Raw genomic sequence first — 22,634 nt, forward strand, 5'->3', positions numbered from 1 at the left:
TGAATGTGCCGACTTCAACAAATGAAAGCAAGCCCTTTGGCGTGGAAAGTTGGAATGTGTCTGGCTGGACAGGGTTATTTTGGGTAACAAGACAGCTTTGATAGCAGAGTTCTACCGCTGCTCCCTCATATCAGAAATGCCACCTGGGAGGTGAGGATGCAGCAGTCAGCGGAGGAGGAACAAAAAGAAGAGCTTTGCATCAGGCAGCACGCAGAGCTGCAAATAATTGTGAGGATGGGGAGAGGAGAGTCACGTTCGACTGAAACATCTGGTTAGTGGACCCTGCATTCTACCAGTTCTGTCTCTTCCCAGTATTGGTTCCCCTCATTCCCTTTTTCTCTTTTCCATCTCTTTTGGGTCCAGGAGCTCTACACGATTCCAAGCACAGCACTTAGCTTTCTCCCCTCTCGCCACCCAACCTCGCTCCGTGCTTCTCCAAGCCTCAGCGGGACACGCTCTCCTGGATTGTCTCCACAGCCAAAGCCAAAGCACACTGTGTGATCCCTGCTCCCTGGGTAGCCTGAGCCTCCTGGGATGTCAGAGCAGCAAGGACTTGCTAATCCTCCAGGCCAGTGCCTTTCAAACTTGATCTGGCAACAGAATCCCTTTTTCAAATGCATCTTACGCAAAAGTCCGATATAAAAACAGATGAAAGGGTAGCAACTCTGATGAAATGTGTGTGTGTGCGGGGAGTCTCCCCATGTGACCCCTACAGGACTCCCTAAGGCCCTTTACAGGAACCTAAGAATCAAGAAAGCCCAGACTGAAGTCACCAATTTGGCCTAATTCCCTTAATTTATAGATGACACACTGAGGCCATTTTCCCTCCATCCCTTTGAGAAAACATCCAAAACATCCTTCTGGTTCACTATGGTTAGTGTGATTCCCATTAAGCACATCAATGATGCTTGTTCACTGGGCCTCAAACAGTGCCCAGGGGTAGCAGGCAGAAATACTCCCACAGCTCGGGGAGCAGTGGTGGGAACTACCTCTCTTGTCACATGACACAGTTGATCACTTCCTCCTCCTAGATATTTTCTTCTGTTGACTTTTAGGATATTTCTGGCTCTCCATCTTACTGGCTGTTCCTTCTCAGTCTCCTTTGCTGGGTTCTCCTCTTCTGCCCAGGTCAAGGAAGGGCTCCATCCTTGGTCCTCCGGTCTCTTCTACATTCACTCCTTAGGTGACCTTGTCCTGTCTCATGGCTTTTAAAACAACTCACATGCTCCCAGCTCCCAAATATATCTCCAAACCATCCTCTCTCCTGAACACCAGCCGTGGCTATCCAACTACTACCTGACATCTCCACCTGGATATCTGAAAGGCACCTCAAACTTAGTACATCCCGATCTGGACTTCAGATCTTTCCACTATTCCAAACCTGCTCTTTCCAAGGTCTTTCCCACCTAGTTTATGGCAACTCTACCCTTCCCTTTGTTCAGACTGAACCCTGGAGACATCCTTTTTTCCCCCCCCAAGTTATCCCCCCCTCCCTTTGGTAACCATAAGTTTGTTTTCTATGTCTGTGAGTTTGCTTCTGTTTGGTAAATGAGTTCATTTGCACTATTTTTTAGATTCCACATATAAGTGATGTCATATATTTGTCTTTCTCTGTCTGGCTTACTTCACTTCGTATGATCATCTCTAGGTCCATCCATGTTGCTGCAAGTGGCATTATTTCATTCTTTTTATGGCTGAGCAATATTCCATTGTATATATGTGCCACATCTTTATCCATGCAGCTGTTGATGGAGACTTAGGGTGCTTCCATGTCTTGGCAATTATAAATAGTACGACTATGAACATTGGGGTGCGTGTATCTTTTCGAATTAGAGTTTTCTGTATATATACCCAGGAGTGGGATTGATGGATCATATGGTAACTCTGATTTTAGTTTTCTAAGGAAGCTCCACAGTTTTCCATAGTGGCTGCACCAATTTACATTCCCACCAACAGTATAGGAGGTTCCCTTTTCTCCACACTGTCCCTGGAGGCATCCTTGACTCCTCTAGTTCTCTCACATCCCACACCCAGTGCGGCAACATCTTGCTGACTCTTCCTTTCCATAATGACCCAAATCCAATCACTTCTTAGCACACCTGCACTGCTACCACCCTGGTCCAGGCCACCATCATCTCCTGTCTGGATTACTGTAAGAGCCTCCACACACCGGCCTCCCTGCCTTCCCTCCTGCTCTTCTAGAGTCTACTTTTTGACCAGCAGCCAAAGTGATTCTTTTTATTTTATTTTATTTTTAAAGGAAGAATGGGATCTTCTTTTATTTATTTATTTATTTTTGGCTGCGTTGGTCTCCATTGCTGTGCGTGGGCTTTTCTCTAGGTGCGGCGAGCGGGTGCTACCCTTCGTTGCGGTGCGCGGGCTTCTCATTGCGGTGGCTTCTCTTGTTGCGGAGCACGGGCTCTAGCACACAGGTTTCCGCAGTTGTGGCGCGTGGGCCTAGTTGCTCCCTGGCATGTGGGATCTTCCTGGACCAAGGCTCAAACCCGTGTTCCCCTGAATTGGCAGGTGGATTCTTAACCACTGTGCCACCAGGGAAGATCCCAAAGTGATGCTTTTTAAATCCTAAGTCAGACCTTCAGATCCTGAGTCAAAATCCTGCAGTGGCTTCCTAGTTCACTGAGAGCAAAACCCAAAGTCTGCAATAGCCTATGAGGACCTACCCAAGCTGGCTCCTAGGGACTCTCTGTTTTCCTGTCTTATCCCTCTTGGCTCACTCACTTCTCTCCATCACAATGGCTTCTTTGCTATTCCTGCCTCAGAGCCTTTATACTGGTTATTCTCTCTGCCTGGAACACTCTTCCCACAGATACTCACATGGTAAATCCCTCAGCACCTTCACCTCTCCCTGCACCAACATCACATTGTCAGTGAGACCACCCTGACCACTCTATTTATAATTACAACCAACCATCACCAGCCCTCCAGATCCCCCTTACTCTGATTTATCTCTTCCATGGTAGATATCAACTTCTAACATCCTATATTATTCACTTATGTTGATTGTTTAGGGCCTCCCTCCACTAGAATGCAAGTTCTATGAAGGCAAGAATTTTTGTCTGTTTGTGCACTGGTGTATGCTCAGTGCCCAGAACCATGCCTCTTCCATAATAGGCTCTCAATAAACATCTTTTGAATGAATGAATGATTATCTTGCAGCTTGCAGATCACTTTCACATCTGAGGGCTCCTTTGAGCCTCAAAACTCTGCTGGTGATTAAATCCTCCCAGTAACCCAGCAGGACCCTATGGGGCCTTCCCAGGACAGGGCCCCCCCCCCCCCCCCCCCCCCCGCCCTGCCATATCCTCTGCTGTAGCTCCTCTCTGAAGTACCTAGATAATAGTATCTGATGCATATTTCCTAAGTTTTTCAGATGCTAAAACCCCCCACCAAATGGAAGAAATTAACTAGTTGATGATCATGAGCCCCCAGGCCTATTGGTGCCCAAAGATTGTTAAGGTTAACTCCCTGTTACCTCACCATCAACCAGTCAGAGAATTGTGGGTGACCTGTTCACATACCCTGCGACCCCCCTCCCCCTCATCTGGCCTTTAAAAATGCTTTGCTGAAACCCTTTGAGGGAATTCAGGGGTTTTTGTGCACGAGCCACTCGTTCTCCTTCCTTGGCCCTGCAATAAACCTTTTTCTGCTCCAAAAAAAAAAAAAAAAAAAAAACTCTGCTGGTTTTTTCCAGATAAGAAAACAAGCCCAGAAAGACTAAATCGCTAGCCTAAGATCACACAGCTTGTTCCACAGTGGGTCTCATGCCCTCCTCTTCTGTCCTTAAACCCTCAAGTGCATCTGATCTGACCACACTGGTGCCAATCTCTCCAAGGCCCAGGCCCCACCTGCCTCCCCAAACTCATAGCCCGGCTTGCTGGGGACCACATTTACAGGCTCAGTACACAGGATGCTTCCCCCCACCACCACCCAGAGGAGCATTTGTACACTTTCACTCAAATGAACTCATATCTGGTTTCTAGGGACCATGTGACAGAGACATCAGCTTCCAAGGCCAGATTCTAACCCCAAGACCCTCCTCCCAAATACAGGAGGGACACTGATACGCTGCCCACCCCCAGGCTTCTGTGAAAACACATTATCACCACAACTGGACATTCTGTAAGGAAGGAGGGAGGAGGTGCGGGCAGCAGGGAGCGGAGAGAGACACTGCAAAACAAGAAGAGGTCCTCCTTGTTCTTTCTTACCAATCAGAGGCTGAAATGTGAGGTCACAAGTACAACTTAATAACTGCTTCTAGCCTCCTGCTGAGAAATTTCTTTTGGGCCTGAGCCCCAGGAACAGCTACAGCAGCTAGTTTATCTCTCTCTCATCCATGACACTGAATTGTGTATCTGCTCACGACGGCTCCTTTTTTGCACAGGCTACTGGGAAACCGGAGGGCAGCAAATCCTGGTTTTCAGGTCTTCAGACTCCAGGACCTATACCAGAGACCCCCTGGGGCCCTGGTTCTCTGACTCGCAGATGGCAAACTGTGGGATTTCTTGGCCTCCATAACCACATGACTCAATCAGTGTTAGCTTTTACCATTACTAAGTGCTGGTAATGGTTTTCCAAAGTGTTGCCTCTTTTGACACGTAACTTTGTATGAATACCAGAACCTGGTAGTATCATGATTTCCCATTCTTACATGAGAAAACAGGTTCAGAGGGATGGCAGCCTGTCCAAGGTCGCACAGCATGGGTACCCCCTGCTACACCTGAGCCGAGGTCTTCCCGCTCACTGGAGGACTCACCTCCCCTCCTGTACCCCCTCCTCCCCCCTCCCCAGGCTCCCAGAAGCCCCCAGAGGTTCCACATGATGGAACCATCAGAGGCCATGAAATCACCAGCTTGCTCTTGGTCTGTTCCTTAATCCACAGCTCTCGTGCTGGGAGGAAGGAGGACTTAGAACAGCAACCAAATCAGCAACAGCAGTGGAAGCAGGTGGGGAGGCGTGGGGGAGGTCGCGATGCAGAGAGAGGCTGGGGCCCCACCCTGGCCCCTGGAACTGAGCCTTTGGCCCCACACCTGCACCAGCCTGCCCCCGTGACCTGAATATGAAGCATCGAGGGACTCATAAACTGGCCCCCAAAATGGCAGCTGCAGGACGGAGCGAGCAGGAGTGGGGGTGAGGGTAGGTTTCTAAAGACAGAGGAACAGATGCAGAATTCGGAGACACCGACCCGCGGAGGAGATGCCCGGTCCTTCTCCCCTGCCGGCCCTGATGGCAAACTCCAACATGGGAAGAGAATTTTGAGTCTTAACCCCAACCCCACCCCGGGCCCCAAATGTCTAGTCTCCCTGTGCTGGCCACAGCCATCCCAGAAGCACAAGGGAGGGGCAGCTGGACTCAGCCCGCATCGGAGGGGGCTTTGTCCTCGGGCCCCATGAACCGCTCCTAAGTAGGTCCTGCCATGGGTGCAGTTTTACATCTGGGGGATACTTTGTGAATAAACTAAACCTGCCTCAGGCCTGCAAGCTGCATGAGGGCAGGAACCATGTGTAGTTTTGCTCACAAGGGTGAACACAGGCCCTAACCCTCAAAGTGAAGGGGCTGAGGGAGGAGGCCGAGGGAGGGAAAAACCATGTATCCATGTATGCTCCCCAGTACTTGACATTTTAGAGGTATCGAGAGAGAGACAGAGGGAGAGGGAGAGACAGAGACAGAGACAGAGAGGCAGAGAGAGAGTGGGAGACAGAGAGGGAGACGTGGCGGGGGGGGGGGGGGAGGCAGGAGGTGATCTGTGTGTGCGCGTTTGTCACACACATCCTGCGCCCCTGGGTGGCACTGTGAGCTGGGATTAGGAAGAAACAATGGCACACGCTACCCAAGAACCCCCGCTGAATCCAAGCAACCTCAGCCTCCTTAAGATTCCACTCACCCCGTAGAGCTGCCTCTCTGATTTGCTTTCAGACGTTAACGCGCTGGGGAACAACTAATTTGATTCTACCTTCGGCTCACCTGATCTGCACAGTAATTGCTTTCCCTGGCTCAAGCTATGGAGACCTCTGCAAGCTTCCAGACTCGCATTCCCTTCTGCTGTGAGACGTACGTAGAGTAAAACCCGCAATGTTACACCCAGGTGGCAAATTAATCTCCAAAACTGCTGTCTGTCGTCAAGGCAGCCTCTCACCCCACTCTGCCTCCCAGGAGTGATCCGGTTTGGAGGAGACAATGCATCACAGTGGAGGGGAGATGGGCTAAGCATCCAGAAACCTGGGATACTGGTCCAGATCTGCCATGTGACCTTGTGACCTTGGGCAAGGCAGTATCCTGCTCTGGGCCTCAGTTTTCCCATCTGTAAAATGTGAGAGTTGAACCAGAAGCTCCGTTGGGACGAGGCGTGGCACGGGTGGGAGGAAGGTGGAATGTGAAGTCCCTCAGGCTCAAGTTCAAATCCCTGCTCTGCCATTTATTGTCTTAGCAACTCTGGGAAAGCTACTAAATGTTTCATAGCCTCAGATTCTTCTTGTGTAAGATGGAGGTGATAACAATACCTGACTGCCCTTCCCACATTCACCCTTCCCTTCCTGTCTGCTTTCTGTACTGCAGCCAACATGAGCTTTTTAGAACACAAATCTGATCACAGCATCTCCCTCCTTAAAAGCTTCCAAAGGCTCTCCGGTGTCCTTGGGAAAGACAGACTCCTTAATCTGGCAGACGCTTAGTCCAACCTCTAACCAGCTCCACTCACTTGGTTCTCCCATTCCAGCCACACTGGCTGCTTTCCTCCTTACCGAGCTCCCTTCTGCCACAGGCCCTTTGCGCATTCTGTTTGCATTCATGGAGTACTCTTCTACCTTTTCAACCAAATACACCATTCTTCAACCTCATTCAAGCCTCACTCTTCCTTGCTTCCTTTCCTCACTCCTGACTACATCCAGAGCCTCATTAAGACTCTTACAGCCTCATTCATCTCTCTTTTGTAGCTACTGCCACAGCTGTAAATTTACATCTGCATGATTGATTGTTTGATGACAAAACTAAGTCCACTACAGGCCTGCAATCTCCATGAGGGCAGAGACCATGTTGCTTAACATCTAACACAGTGCCTGTAGAAAAAGTCTTCACGAACATAATAAAATCCAACAATGCCAACATTTATTAAGCAATTTCTACATGCCAGGCACCTCCCCAAAGCTCTAAGAATTAGGTTTTATTATTTTTCTCATTTAACAAAAGAGAAGACTGAATAACAGAGAGGTTAGGTAACTTGCCCAATATCACACAGCTAGTGAGTGGTCAAATCATGTAAGTCTGGTTACTGGCAAACTACTTAAAACCTTTCACTCAATAAATGAAGCAGGGGACAGGGGACAGGTCTCTAAGCAAGGAGGCTGGTACTTCTTAAGCATTTAATAAGAATAATAATTGCTAACAGACAGTGAGTTTTTATGATACGTTCAATATTATTCTGAGGATTTTACATAAATTAACTCATGCTCCCAGTGACCCTCAGTGGTGGAGGGGGGAGCACTACCATTATCCTCATTTAACAGATGAGGAAACTGAGACTCAGAAAGATTAACTGGCTTGCCCATGGTCACCCGGCTTATGGGTGGTAGAGACTTGGTCCACCTAATTCCAGAGTCTGGGAAAACTCAGTCTGTGATTCTCAGGGAGGACAGATTCCCCACCAAGCCTCAGATTTCTACATTCAGTTCTGGTAAGAAGGCCTGAGCTCCTTCTGGCACTGAGCCTACCCAGCTAGACAGGATATGGAAGGAGCTGTCCCCTGGAGGCCACAAAGCCACCCGCTGCTCCGGGGTCTCGGCTGAAGAGGCCACACAGCAACGTCATGGACAGCTGGGCAGTGACTCACGGGGCAGCCAGGGAAGAGGACGCCAGCAGGGGCTAAAAAAGGACGTAGGGCCACACATTATACAAAGGAGCATCATCAACCATGACCACCAGCGCCAGGGCAAGCCCCGGTTCCACTCCACACACTCCTCAAGCTGCCCTGGAGTCCATCTGGGATCCTCTCAGAGTCTCATTTGAACTGGATTTCACCACTGTGCCATAGCTGTTCAGAGCACAGGCTCTGGACCCCAAATTCCAACTCTACCCCTTAGTAGCTATGGCATCTCGGACTGGTCACTGAACCTGTCTGAGCCTCAGTTTCCTCCCCCAATAAAATGGGGATAAGAAACACCCACCTCACAAGAACAGTGTGAAGATTAAATGAGCTAACGTGTGTGAAAGGCCCCATGCAGTACCTGGCTCAGCAACTGTTAGTTCCCCGAGTGGATGAAATGCAGGGGGTGGCAGAGGGGAGAAGACAGGCGTGTAGTACAATTTGCCTGGAGCACCCACTCTTTTGGATTCATATTTTAACCATGCCTGAGAGCTTCACACCAATTCGTTGTTAATCCATATAGCATCCCACTTCCAGAACAGGATGATCATAACAAGAATAATAAAGATAAAGGATAACAGTTGTTAAGTATGTACCATGTACGAGACACTGGGGAAAACACGTTGCACCCACCATATTATTATTTTAATATTACTTTGATCTCCATAAACATTCCATAAGGCAGTCCAGAGCCAGACTGCCCCGGTTCAAATGTGACCCAAACACTTGCTAGCTGTGTCGCCTTAGTCAAATTCTTGAATTTACTTCCTAATTGACTTCCTAACCTGTAAAATGGGAACAATAATAATAATAGCACCTATTTCATATAGTTGTGGTGAGGATTCAAATAGTTAATATATGATGGCGGAGATGTCTAGCACTCTACCAAAAATTGATGCCCCTCTAACAGTACAGAATTGTGGCTGGGAGTGGCTGCCTTGCCAGAGACCATAATTCCCAGCCTCTGATATCTAGTTGAGGCCACGTGACTCAATTCTGGTGTCTGGAATGTGGAAGCAATTAATATACCCACATCCCAGACTCTCCTACAAAAACATCCCCATCCTCCACACTGGAAGCTCCTGGGAGTCACGTGTTCCAGAGGGCAGACCCTCCATCAGATTCCATGGAACACAGCGCCTCCCTCCCCTACCTTCAACGGGACTCAACAGGAATGAGAAAACAACTTTGATTGTGTTTAGCCACTAAGATGCTAGGGTTTATCTGATGCCACAGCTTGCATTACCTTAACTAATAAAGAAATTGACACCGTGAGTGGGCTCCTTACATATGTGGCATTGGCTTAGAAGTCAGATGGTGGGTTATGATGCTTGAGGCTGGAAAACTGGAGCACCATGTTATACAGCAATAAAAGGTTTGCTTAAACTGTCACCTATCACAACTTAGAAGGCAGAACTCATGTCTACTGAGCCTGTAAGTGCTAGAGGAAAAAGGACTGAAAAATAATGGTAGGAGAGTTTGCTGCTCGTTCCTGGCTGAGTTTAGCAAGGTATTAGGGAAAGAGAGGATCTCAGGCATGAATTAGTCAGTTTGCAAGTAAAACTGGAAAGGAATAGTGTAGACATGAAGAAGACGATATTCCTAGATCCCAAACAATAAGAGTAAAGATTGAGCAGACTTCTAAGTGAAATAAATATCAGATGAAGTGTCTAAGCTTCCCACCACATAAGCCTGATGGCCTCAAGGTAGCTGTCATTAAGTTGAGTGAGAAATTGAGGTATGGGGTTAAGAAAGCCAAGAAATAATCCAGGCTTGAGAATTAGGTCTAGGAAATAACTTTGACTGCTGGCACACTAGACGTCATAGATGAAAATCCTACTAAGGTGTTGTGGGAATTGTTCTGGCAAAATCTATAAGCTTGGATTTTAAAAACCTTTTACTGTTAAAGCATTAAAACAATCCTTGGGCCCCTTAAAGTTCAAGGGCAGGAACTAGGTTACACAAGATTTAGAGCCTCAAGGAGGTCATATTCCCCAAGACCCATTTCAAGTGTGGCCGAGAGGAATAATGGACAAAGAAAATCCTGCCACAGGGCAGAGCCACGACCATGGAGGACAGTGAACCAGGAAACTGCTTCCAGAGAGCAGAATCAGGGCTTAAGCAAGGAACCTCACCCACTTCCAGGGCATGGTCACACAGTGTCTGCTTGGCAAGATTTCATAACTACTAAGGGCCGGTGACTTCTGTGCGTCTTCCACTGTTGCCTTTTCCTAATGGGTTATCCTCCAATATGGTATATGGGCACAGAGGGGAAGATAATGAGTCTCTTTTAGCTCATGGGTCTCTGAACCATAAGAAGCCATATTCAATCCCATGGATAGGACAGGAATTCACCCAAAGATCTTGCACTTTAAGTTGGAAGCACTGATTGGCCAGAACATGAATATCCTCCCTCAGGGGAAGGGAAGCATGTTTTGTGTGTGAGAAGAAGGAGGCACATAGATATTTGGTGGCCAAGGGGGCCAGTGACACATCTGGCCAATGATATATGGGCATAGTGATGAAGGTTCCTTTCAGGCTTAGCCCATAACACCTTTCTTAAGATCCTCCATACTCTCCTTCTTTCTCTACCTACGGGCTGGATAAATGTCCAAGGAAGGCCCTAAAGTCCACATATTGAAGGTAAAGAAAGCACTCTCTCCATCAGTCGTGGTACTTAAATGACCCTCCAGCACCCTCCCACCACACTCCTCCCACAATCAGACTTTAGTGAGTAAGAAAGGACCTTCTATTGTGTTAAGTTCCTAAGATTTGGGGGTTGCCTTCTATAATAGCTAATGTAACGACAACAATTATAACATATAGCACTCTTCGAACAGTACCTGGCACATAATAAGCACTATACAAGTGTAGCTATTATTATTATAATACTCATTTTACAGACAGGGAAACTGCAAGTTATGGGTGTGTCTGACTCCAAAGTCAATTACTATTTTATATTTACCTCTCGGTAAATGATAATCAGACCCATTTTATAGGTAAGTTTGGTGTCTGGCTCAAGGTCACAAATAATAACAGACCCAGAATTAGAGGCCTTTCTTCTATTCAAAGGCCATTAGCCACCCCGCCCCTGACCCCAGATCTCCAGGTTGGTCCGCCATTGTTTATTTTGTTGTTATTTTTATGGTGTGTTTCAGGAAACATTCTACTTACAAATGCCCCAGCACTGAACTGGCAAATCTGAATAGAAAACCAAATAACCCTCCACTGACCTGAATTCCAAGTTTTAATTTACATTAAGCTAGTTAATTAAAAACATGCTCTGTGAGCACAGACACTGACATGGCTGGCTGCTGAGATAGCTTTTGCAGTTCTTTGTAAAAAGCTGGGTTTCTTCTGTGATGTTTTTGTCCAGCACAGCAACACTGTACCATGGAACAGTGCGACCAGCTCCGGGGATGTGGACGGGGTGATGGGCGGGGCTGGGGGGCAGGCAGCAAAACTGCTGAGTAAGCATTTAGTTTATGAGCAAAAGACCTGAACACCAACTTACCCACCAAACCAGTGCTGGTGAGGCGAGGGCTCATGTTAATTAAAATTTATAAAGTGATTGGGGATCCCAGCAATGAAAGAGACTATTCCAAATCACCTTATTATTGTTATCACCAGCCTGAATAATCTGTTTTTTAAGGAAGAGCCATTATTATCGAGTGCCTACTATGTGACAGTGGTTTTCACATATCTGATCTGATTTAATGCTTTTAATCACCCTATGTGGTAGGTTTGGGTTTTCTTCCTTTTTCATGTCTTTTTTTGTTTTGTAATCCTTACTGTGCAGATGAGAAAAACAAATTCAGCAAAATTAAGTCACTTGCTAGAAAGTGGCAGAGCCGAAATTTGAGGCTAGATCTCTCTAAGTGTAAAGCCCTTCTCCCTTTCATCACAGCACACTGCCTCTTGCAGTCTTCCCTTCAAATTCTTTCTGCATTTAAAACAAAATTTCATCCAAGGATGCCTATGGCTTTTTTATGTTTCCTTTTTTTACTGAAGTGTAATTTGCAATACAGCGAAACACACATATCTTAACGTTACAATGCAATGCATTTTGACAAATGCAAGTACCCCTGAACCCACACCCCTATAGATAGAAGAGACATTGCTATCACCCCATGTGTCCCATGTGATCCGTTTCCTGATTCCTCGAGCCATAGCAGCAGCAAATTAGAAAGGCGGACAGGTGCAGAGATGGCAGTAAGAATGGGCAACCAAGGTAAAAAGACTTGAAAAGATGATTCAAGGAACTCAGAATTCAATAGTTTCTTTCAGGATATCATTGCACAATATTACACAATAGATTGCTCAACTCAACAGGCATCTAATAAGCTCCAACTGTGTACCAGGCCCTCTCAGACTTGACAGAGGATATAAAAACGTGAAATCCAGTACTGCCCAGTTCAGTTTAATAGGAACATATGGTGTGTTAGAACAGAAGGACTGTCAGGCTATCAAGGGCCTTGGTCAACTGAGTAGGTAATGAAGGGCAGGGAGGATGGCCTGAAGGCAGGGAACTCATCTGTCACTAAAGAGAAAAACAGTTAAGTTGCCTGTGCCTCAGTTTCCTCCTCTGTATCATGGGGATAATAGCAGTACTTTTTCAAGGGAATGTTGAAGAGTAAATGGGTCAATATATAGAGTAGTGTTGGATGCATGTTAGCTGTTATTAGCTTGTACGTCAGTACTTGAGCAGCCCCTAGATTTAGTAGCTGCTCAATAAATATTGATGAACAAATGAATTCACGAATGAATAAGTGAGGCTACTGAGTTAAAGGGGGAAAAAGGTTATGTAAAGCATGGGCTCCTTAATAAAGCTTGCATATCAGAAAGAATGTCATGCAAAGTAGTTGAAGAAATAGGTTTGATGTTTAATGTATGTTTCAGATACCTAAGAAATTAACTGTTCATTTCTTACTGCTTCCTGCCATTTTTAACAAGCCCAAGGAAAAGAGATGAAGAGATCACAATGAAATTACAGTATATCTCATACCAAGAGATGGCGAAGGGGCCCTGAAACCCAGGAGTTAAGCTCTGTGGTGTGGGAAATGCTGTGATGGCAGCAAACCCTAACCACCACACATTCACCCTGCCCCAAACCAGCTCTGCGGTCTTCTCCTTCCTCAAATTATACTTATTTCAAAAAGGATAAACACAAAATCTGTCTTTAAAAGATGTTAAAGATCATAAAAGTAAAACCAATTTGAAAAAATGCAGAGGCTACTAACAAAAACAGACAGAGCTACAAGAGGACCTGGGGGTGTATCACAGATCTAGGCCCTTATTTTATAGATGAGGAGACTGAGACCCAGAGAAGGAAAGTGAGTTATGACCCACAGTCATAACTTCAAGAGAACGGCCAAGGCAGAGTTGGACCAGGGCACCCAGCATCCCAAACTGGAGCCCAAAGGGGAATGCTCCTTCTTCCCAAAGGACACACAGGAGTGGGAGGAGATTCCAGCAGGTAAGGGTCTGGGGGGCCAGTAGATTGTAATGGGGAGGTAAGAACAGGGGTGGTGGGCGCATGCGGAGGGAAGAAAATTACGCCTCTCTGCACTTTTTATTGGGGTAGGGCTTCAAACAAAGAACTGTCCAGTCCAAAGCTCCTGGGTTTTGCAGGTGAATCCGACTCCTCCTCCGGAAGAAGCACACACAAAGACCAATGCCTTCTCCCAGGTGTTTCCATTTCATCAGGAGTTCACGGGTGGAGGTGGGCAGGCACGGGGAGCCTTACAGGCACCCTCCCTTTAGAGGTTTAGCCCTCTACTGGCAGCAGAGGGGGAAGGGCTCTGCCAAGGAGGCCAGAGGAGTCTTGGCGATCAAACGCAGAAGTCGCCAGCCTGCCCCCACCACACGAGCACGCGCGCGCGCGCGCACACACACAAGCTTTGCTTCTTCCTTCCCCTCCCCCAACGATGACCAAAGCCAGGTGAGGGGATTGACAACTGGAGGTTCTGTTTCCGAAGGGCTTCTGCGGGAGCTGCTTGCTTCTGCGCACACTCACAGGCACACTTACATACACACGCACGGACGCGCGCACACAGACTCTCACAAATACGCACACACTCCTATGCACACACTTGGCACCCACAAGAGGCCGGGCCGCGCCCGCCGCATCTCTGCTGCAGCCCCGGGGAAACGACAGGCAGCAACATGAATGAAATCTGCCCAGAAAGACTGCATTTCAGCTCCAACCACGCAACCTCCAGCCAAACCGCCGAATATGCAACAAAGTTTTATTTCGCTTTTGGAGTCTCCAGTTACGCTTCTACCATTTCCTGTGGAAAACTGAAGCTTTGAAGTGTCTAGCTCCGGCTTTCGCAGACACGCAGGACCGCCAGCTGGAGCTCTCCAAAACAAGAGCCCCGGGCCCCACCCCTCCGCCACCAGAACTGCAGGTTCAAACCCACCCAGCTCCGGCCTTCAAAACAAGGGGTGCGGGAAGGAATGACAGAACCTGCTGGAAACAACCTCTTAAACTGACAGTCCCTTCGGAGCCCCGCCCCACTCCCATCCTGACCGGGTCCCTTGTGGCGCTCCTTAAGCCAAGTGGTGACGCCTGCACCTCCTAGCCAACCGACAGAGGCAAGAGGTCGGAATCTGGGGGGTCTGCCTATTGCGCAGCAGCCACCAGCTGTGAGCTCTGGCCCTCAAAAACTGCCCCGGAAAAAACTCGGGACCTATAAGCCTTCCTGCATATAGGTCCCACCTCTCCCTGACTGTTTCTAGGCCAAGCGAGCTCTCAAACATTCTGCCTTTACGGCCGCAGGGCCCTGCCTTCCTGCGCTCACCGACGGTGTCCCCGAGAGCTCGGGGAAGTATGCTAACTGGGCGGCGAGGGCGGAATGCGCCTCCTCCTGAGTTCCAAGGAGCCAAACTCCTGCGCCCGGGTATGTGGCATCTTCAAGGTCAAAAATAAATTTAAATAAATAAAATGTTTAAAATGAAAAAAACAACAACAACGAAACACAGGGCTCTGGCAGAAATATGTACTAGGCGCAAATGATCGCACACCTGTGCCTCCAAAGTGATGCTGGGTTCTTCCCACCGCCTGCCTGAGGCAGCCGCTGTCCCGCCCCGAATCCGGGGCGGAACCGCGCCCTCTCGGACTTGGGACCCTACCATCGGCGTAAAGTACGCGGATCCCGAAAGCAGGAGGGACCAGGGATGTTTCTAGCCGCCTCCAGCTCGGCGGTTCCCTCGGAGGCTTAAGACAGCAGCGAGCAGCCGGAAGGGCGCGGGAGGGGGCCGGGAGGCAAACTTACGACGAGAGTTGGCCCGGTTGGGTGGGAGGGGGCAGCACCCGCGCAGCCACTTACCGCTGGCATTCTTCCCGCAGATGAGGTGCTGGTAGGGCTGCAGCAGCCCCCAGATCTCGGAGTCGTTGTTGACCGTGTGCTCCAGCGTCTCCACGGTGAACTTGGGCGCCTCGTGGAGCGCGTGGTGGTGGTGATGGTGGTGGTTGGCGGCGGCTGCCGGTGGGGCTGCGGCGGCGGCGGCAGCGGCGGCCGGCGGGGCGCAACAGCTGCTGCCCCCGCTGGCGCTGCTGGCTGCGCTGCAGGCGCCGCCGCTCGCCGCTCCCCCTCCCGGCGCCTCCCGCTCCTTATCCGCCACGGGGGCTGCTCCGGGGCCCGAGCCCTGACCCGGGCCGGAGCTGGAGCTGGAGCCCGGGCCCGGGCCGCTGCAGCTCCTGGGCAGCCCGGAGGCCACGACCCGCGCGTAGATGTCCCGGAAAAGGCTCTCCATGCAGGCCGTCAGGTAGATGGCTGCGTGCTCGTGGATGCGCAGCGCCACGCGGCTGTCCACCATCCAGCGGTACACGCGGCCCACGGAGAAGGTGAGGCCGCAGCGCGCCGATTTGCCGCGGCCCAGGCGGTCGCCACCGGCACTGCTCATGTTGTAGAGGGACAGCGCGGCCAGCGCGGCCGCCGTGCAGTGAGCCGCTAGGCCCCAGGACAGCACGATCTCCATGGCGCTCTGGATCTCGTACTTGGTGCACTTAGCGAAGCGCAGGCTCAGGCGCTGCGCCTCTTTGGCGATGCGTACCAGCGCCCGGCTCACCAGCGTCGACAGCTTGGCCAGCGCGTCTTTGGGTAGGCCGCCGGGGGGCACCGAGCCTGCCCGGGGATCCCGCGAGCGCAGTAGCAGCGCCTCCAGCTCCTGGAGGGTCCAGGGGACCTCGTCGAGGTCCGGCAGCAGCCGCGAGCAATGCTGGCCGGCGCAGTCCAGCCCCTCGGAGTCTTCCACCAGGGCAGTGTTGACAGTGTCAAAGCTGTTGTGCCGGCTGTGCATGGAGTCAGCTAGAGGCGGCCAGCAGCTCCCGCCATACGGGGACGCCGGGTGCGAGTCGGAACAGCACAGGGACAAGTTGGAGGAGCGCACCGAGTCCGCCGCGCCACCATAACCCGAGTCCAGCGTCAGATCCTCCAGCGTCCGAACCACGGGTTTCTTACCTCTCCTGGCCATCGCTGCGCCACTTCATGCTGCGGCCGCCGGGGAGCCGAGGGGAAGCAGCAGCGAGGAAAAGCGGGCGCCGGGGCGCAGGAAGAACCGAGTCCGCGCCGCCTCGGCTCACTTTTCCACCAGACGCTACTACCTACTGTTACTACTTTCGGATGCCTCCCCGAGCCGTCGCCGCTGCAATACGCAGGGCAGAGCAGAGAGTCATCTTCCAGAGCCCGGGCCGGAGCTGGGACACGCTGAGGAGCGAGCCAGGCCGGGGAAGAAGCTCACGCCGGACTCGTCCCTTTCTTCCAAAATAAAATAAAACTGTCTGACCCGCTCCCCACCGGGCCGGGCTGGGCGCAGAAACCACTGGGCGCCGGCCTCGGTGTTCGTAGGACGGAAATCGACCCAGATGCCCGCGGCAGCACCTCTGCCGGCAGCTGGCTCTCGGCTCCCCGGCTCCCGGTTCCCGGCCCGGGGTTCGCTCGGCGCTCGCCCGCCCGGCACTGAAGCGCAGCAACAACCGCGACAGCTGCAAACCCTACAAAACCCCGCAAGCCCCGGGCAGCCCGAGGGGGCGGGCGTATGTAAAGCAGGGCCGGCGGAGAGCCAATGGGATTGGAGGATGCTAATTACCTTTTTTTTATTCCTCAGCTCCACGCAGCCCCGCCCCTCATACATGCCCCCGGCCCGTGACCGAGGCTCCATGAAGTGGGGAGCCAGGGCTTGAGAATTGGGGGACCTGTGGGAGCGTAGAGACGCAGATGCTACCCCACCCCTCCTCTGCTGTCCCTGCCCTTGAGCCTTCGGCTTTGATACGAGAACAGGAGAATGGTAGGTTGGGCGTGTGACCCACCCACCCACCCACCCACCGAGTTGTGCTCCCCCCAGCGGTTCACAAAGTGTCTGCCTGGGGTCGCTTTCTGCCCCTGCGTTTCGGATTTCACTTTCCTTTTTCTTTCTCTAGTACACAAAGCATATTTTTTCTCCCTCTCCAGCCTCCCCCACCTTCGGGTCCCCAAACCAATTAATACGGTCCTCTTTCAGCCCCAGTTTGCCCCAGAGCGGAGGGAACTAAGAAACCAGGCAAGCAGAGGGATCAGGGAAGTGGACATCACTGGAAGTCTGAGTCTCTGGACGTTAGCCGTCTGCCACCAGCACTCATTAACTACGTTCCTTCAGTAGCAAGGAGGACGCTGAGGCCATCCTTCAAATGCCTGGGGGTACACTGGAGGGAAGGCTTATGTCCCACTTTGACGTTCTGGTGGGTAATGGTCCAGAGAGCTCAGCTTTAAAAAGGATAAATTTGCACAGAGGAGAGTTTTCTTTTTTGAATAAAGAATGGTATATATGTATGACTTAGTTGCATTTATGTCCAGTGGCATTGTCTTATTTATTTGTCCCCATCCACCAGGGCAGAAACCATATCTTATTCACCTGGGGATCAACAGCTCCCACTGTCTCTGCCTGTAGGGGACTCTCCTCTGAGTTTCCAGCTTAGAAGTGCCATTCTACAAGGTAGCCCATATCCTTCATGTTAAAAAACAAAATTCAACTGAGTAAATTTTAAAGCTCTTTATTGGCTTTATTCAACAATTCACGAATCTGGCAGTATCCAATCTAGCAGATAGAAGGGAGCTTGGAGGAGCTGTACAAAATGAAAGACTTTTCATAGACACAATGGAGAAGGAACAAGGAATTTATACTAGGTTAAAAAGCAGGCTGCTTATTGCAAGGTTACTTTCCTCTAGGAGATGGCAGGGGTCTATAAGGCAGATTACCTAACTACTGCTGATCAGGTGATTCCTGATTGACTAGTTTAAGATTCCATTTCTGGGAGAGCCAAAACTGTAATTAAGTGTCTCAGTTTGGTGAAGTGGAGCTTAGCATAAGTGACTCCATTTGGGGCCTGGTATCTTGTTAACACTCAGTACTGTCCTGGGTGTTTCAGCTGCCTCCCCCACTTCCGAGGCTGTTGATTTCTGGCCCCTTGTAACACTAGGTTACTACAGTCTGCTTACTTGTTAGATTCCACACTGAACTAGGGGTTCCCCATGCATAGGCCTGACACAGAGTAGTCAGTCAGTAAATATCTGTCGTAAATGCATGAAAGGAAAGAAGGACATGAGTTTGAACTGTTGGTTTGATGTTCAACAGTGGATTTTGCCAGATAACCCAGGAGATTGTCTGATGTTTCTCATCTCTGTCAGCCCAAATCCACCATCACCCATCCCTTCACCCAAGTATACTACCATCACCCTGTAGCTATCATCCTAATGCATATGCTCATCACCTCTCTCTATTGACTATTATAATATTCTACCAACTGGTCTCCTCTCCTGCCTCTTCCTTCTCCAAACCATCCAGCCCGAGAATCTTCCAAAAGCCCAATTCTCATCTTGTCATTTCTCTCTTGAAAAAAATTCAAAGGTTCTCGTTTGCCTTCCAAATAAATAAAGTTTATACTGATTAGTGGCCTTCAGGATCTCCACCCTTTGTTCCCAGACTTTTTCCATAACATTCCAAACCTTTTAAAAGGGACTGTGATGGTTAATTTTGTGTCAATTTGAATGGGCCACAGGTGCCCAGATTAAACATAGTTTCTGGGTATGTCTGTGAGGGTGTCTCCAGGTGGGATTAGGATTTGAATCAATGGACTCAGTAAATTGCCCTCCCAAACGTGGTTGAGCATCATCCAATCTGCAAGGGACTGAATAAAACAAAAGGTGGAGGCAGGAGGAATTCATCACTCCCCACCCCCCATCACGGACTGAACTGGGACATCTCATCTTCTCCAGCCCTCAGACTGGAATTTACATCACCTGCTCCCCTGGTTCTCAGGTCTTTGGACTTGGACTGAATTATACCAGCAGCTTTCCTGGGCCTCCAGCTTGCAGACATCAGATCGTGAGACTTCTCATTCTCCATAATCATATGAACCAACTCCTCATAATAAGTCTTTTTCTATATGTATTTTTCATATACCATCGAATACAAGGATACACAGTCTTTAATGATCTGAACCCTGCTTCCCCCTCTAGGCTCTCCGTCATCACCCTAGCCTCCTGAACACATATTCACAGTCACATAAACACACAGATGCACTCCCATACCCACACAGATACCTGCACACTCATGAACACACAGACACACAGACAAACACACACACACACACACGCTTATGTTCTAGCCATACTGAAATCACTTGCTGGTTTTCCAAGTTAACATGTTGTCCCTTGCATCTGATAAGTCTTTGCAGATGTTCTTTCCTTTGCTCACTTTGCTCAAAGACCTTGTCTTCCTCTTCTGAACCTGGCAAACCTCATCCTCTAAGATTCAGCTCCAAGGTTACCACCACAGTGAAGTTTTCCCTGATGTTGCTTCCTGTCCACCCAGCCCAGACCTGGGAGGGTGTCTCCATCTGTGTTGTTTGGGATTTGTTCCCAGAGCCTTTTCTCTTCTCTGTGTGTTTCCCTGGTGATCTCGTCCACTTGTATGCCTTCAGTTCCCACCTATGTGCCGATGATGCTTGAGTGATGACCACTCAGAGTGTAAGCAGCAAGAGAACCCAAGAAAAGCTCATGCACAGGGAAGAAAAGAGACTGAAAGCAATGGGCTTAACATTGATTGATTTACTTTTTTGATGGCACCAGGTCAACTTGGGTTCCATTACTGCCTCTGCCAGTTTTCCAATCATGTGTATTCAATCGCTTTTATAGTCTCTTCCTTTGCCTTTGAAATGCACAAATAATCACACCCATCTTTTTGGGTTGCTGGGGGGTTAAATGAGATTTTTCTGTATATAGGATTTAGCACAGTGTTCCACACATGATAGTAACCCTATACATGTCTGTTATTATCTTATACATTTTCCTATTTTCTGTAATAAACACATTTCTTATAGAGTCAGAAAAAAATGACAAATGTTACATATAAAATCCAAATGATCCTTCAGGGCTGGGCTGAAATGCCACCTTGTCTAGGAGGCTTTGCCATATCTTAGTAGACATGCTGTTGCCTGTTGTGCTACAGATGTGCAGATGGCTCCTCTCCCCTTTCAGAAGTCACACTCCTTGAAGGACAGGCCTTGCCCCCAACACAGTTCCAGTACTAATGAGCATGTCCCTTAGTTAGTTTTATGGATAAACCAAAGCATATGTCTGTTTAGTTTACTGAAATAGATCATTAATGATAATGCTAAGTGACTGAGGGCAAGTGAGCCCAAGCACTGGGAATAATAAACACACCAACCATGTGTTCAACATTAGCCCCATACTATGAGAAAATTTGGCATCTGCAAAAAAGTCTGAAGAAAATTCAAATCATCCCAAATTCCATCTTACAGAGATCAACATTAATGATTTGTGTTTCCTTCAAGTCTAATTTTTTCCCATCTTTTTCTTTTAACATATATATTTTAACAGAGTTGGAATTATTCTGTAAATCATTTTGCATTTCGACTTTTTCCTTAAGAAGTTTTCTCAAACTTGATACTATAATCATTTCCCCATGCTAGTAAATATTCATCCAAAACATTCTTTTTTGTCACTATGAAATATTCCAACATATGTTTATACCTTAACTGGTGGGTTGATTCCCTATTTGGTTGTTAACTGCTGTAAGTAATGCTGAGATGAACCTCTTTGTACATAAATAACTCTCTTCTTCAAAACTAGAAGTTTTATCTATGTTATCCTTGGAGAAATGCAGATCAACAATAAACATATACTAAAGATTTTTTGAAAACAGAAATAAATTACTGGGGTTATTTTGCCTATCAGATTAGCAAAGATTTATAAAGTCAGTCGTGATGAATGTGTGTCACAATGGGACATAAATTGGGGCAATCTTTTGGGAAGGCAGTTTGTCAATATGTATCAAAATGTCAGTGTGCACTCCTTGGGACTTCCCAGAAGCCATATCTTCTGATATTATCTAAGGTGATCCTTGTAAATTTTTCAAAAGTATACACAATGTTCTTTGTAATGCTGCTTTAACACAGGACTTTGGGAAACAACCTAAATGTCTTTCAATAAGGCCTGATGAAATGAATTATATTAATTCATACAAGGAAATATTTAGCAGTTGCAAAGAATAATGATGGTGATCTTTATTTCCACAGCATATTGGCGAGTGAAGAAGTTTTTAAAAATAGGTTTTGGAATTGCACATATAATATGATCCCATTTATGTAAAATACTTTATGTAGAGCTAAATACGTATATAAATATGTAAACTTGCCTCAAAGGGTGGAAATAATAGCTATAACTAGTTTGTTGGATTTCTGGTGATTTTTTTTTAAAGGAGCTTTATTGATTCTAGTTCTATCCCTGATGTTTTTTTCTTTTTCTTTTGTTTTCTTATGATCTTTTTTTAACTTTCTTCTTCATACTTCTGAACTTTTTACAATAGGGATCATTTTTACCAGAGCCGGAAAGCTATTTTCCGAAGAAAATTATATAATTTTCTGCCCATTATTCTGAAGCCTACCTGTCAATCAAAGTATTAATATAATCTTTCGTCCTTCAGCATTCTAGAAACCAAGCAGCAAGCATAGCAACCAACCCGACAACCATAATGTGAGCCGGCCTCATTTAGCTAGGGTCACACGCGTTGAGAGCTTCGTCACGTGCTTGCTATGCGTCTACTGTGCAGGAGCAAACAGGGCCGCTTGGGTTTGAAGCCTGGCTTCACTACTTTCTAGCTATGTAATCCTGAGCAAGTTTCTTAGCCTCTCTGTGCCTCTCCATGCCTCCGTTCTTCATCTTTAATTGGGGATAATAACAATACCTTGACCGGTTGGCTGTGAGGACTAAATGAGATCATTAGAACAGTGTCTGGCCAGCACTGTAAATGCTCAACTAGGGTTGGTTACTTCTATTATGGGTCAGGCACAGTGCTGGTTGTTGGGGGCAATGGGGACTCAGCTTTCCTTCTGGGTCCTGCCCTTGTTGAGCTTTTAGTTGAAAGACAGATGTTAATAAAAGCTGCAAGTGCAATGAGTTTCAGGAAAGAGGAAGTTCAAGAATTACACACACAAATTAAACAGATTGTGTATGTTTCACTGCACCATTTCTGAGCAAGCCCCTGGCAAATACCAGCTGTTTCCTGGATGCACAGTCAGTGTGTATAAAGCTCTGCAATGAGCCCTTTGCCATGTGAGTGTCTTTGTGAGTGGAAGACTCTATCACTGGGTAGAAGACTACTGATGAGTCCAACCCAATTTCAATCTGCTCCACATCAGAAAGGGACGTATGTGCCTACTTCTTCTGAACTTTGTCCTGAAAGAAAGAATTACAGA

At 48.2% G+C, this 22,634-nt stretch overlaps 1 protein-coding gene across 3 annotated transcripts in view; it reads right to left on the reverse strand.

Moving 5' to 3' along the window:
• Positions 1-22,634, reverse strand: part of ABTB3 (ankyrin repeat and BTB domain containing 3) — a 480,788-nt gene that overhangs the window by 290,805 nt on the left and 167,349 nt on the right. For 2 of the 3 annotated variants that reach the window (XM_030856158.2, XM_030856157.2), the window contains exon 1: positions 15,208-16,911. The exons of the other annotated variant lie outside the window; for it this stretch is intronic. In XM_030856158.2, coding sequence (XP_030712018.2) covers positions 15,208-16,354 — 1,147 coding nt within the window. In that variant the 5' untranslated portion in view covers positions 16,355-16,911. Of the gene's footprint in view, positions 1-15,207; positions 16,912-22,634 lie in introns of those variants that run through there. 3 annotated transcript variants of the gene reach the window in all.

This window comes from Globicephala melas, chromosome 10, assembly GCF_963455315.2.
Source record: "Globicephala melas chromosome 10, mGloMel1.2, whole genome shotgun sequence".
NCBI classification, from domain to species: Eukaryota; Metazoa; Chordata; class Mammalia; order Artiodactyla; family Delphinidae; genus Globicephala; species Globicephala melas.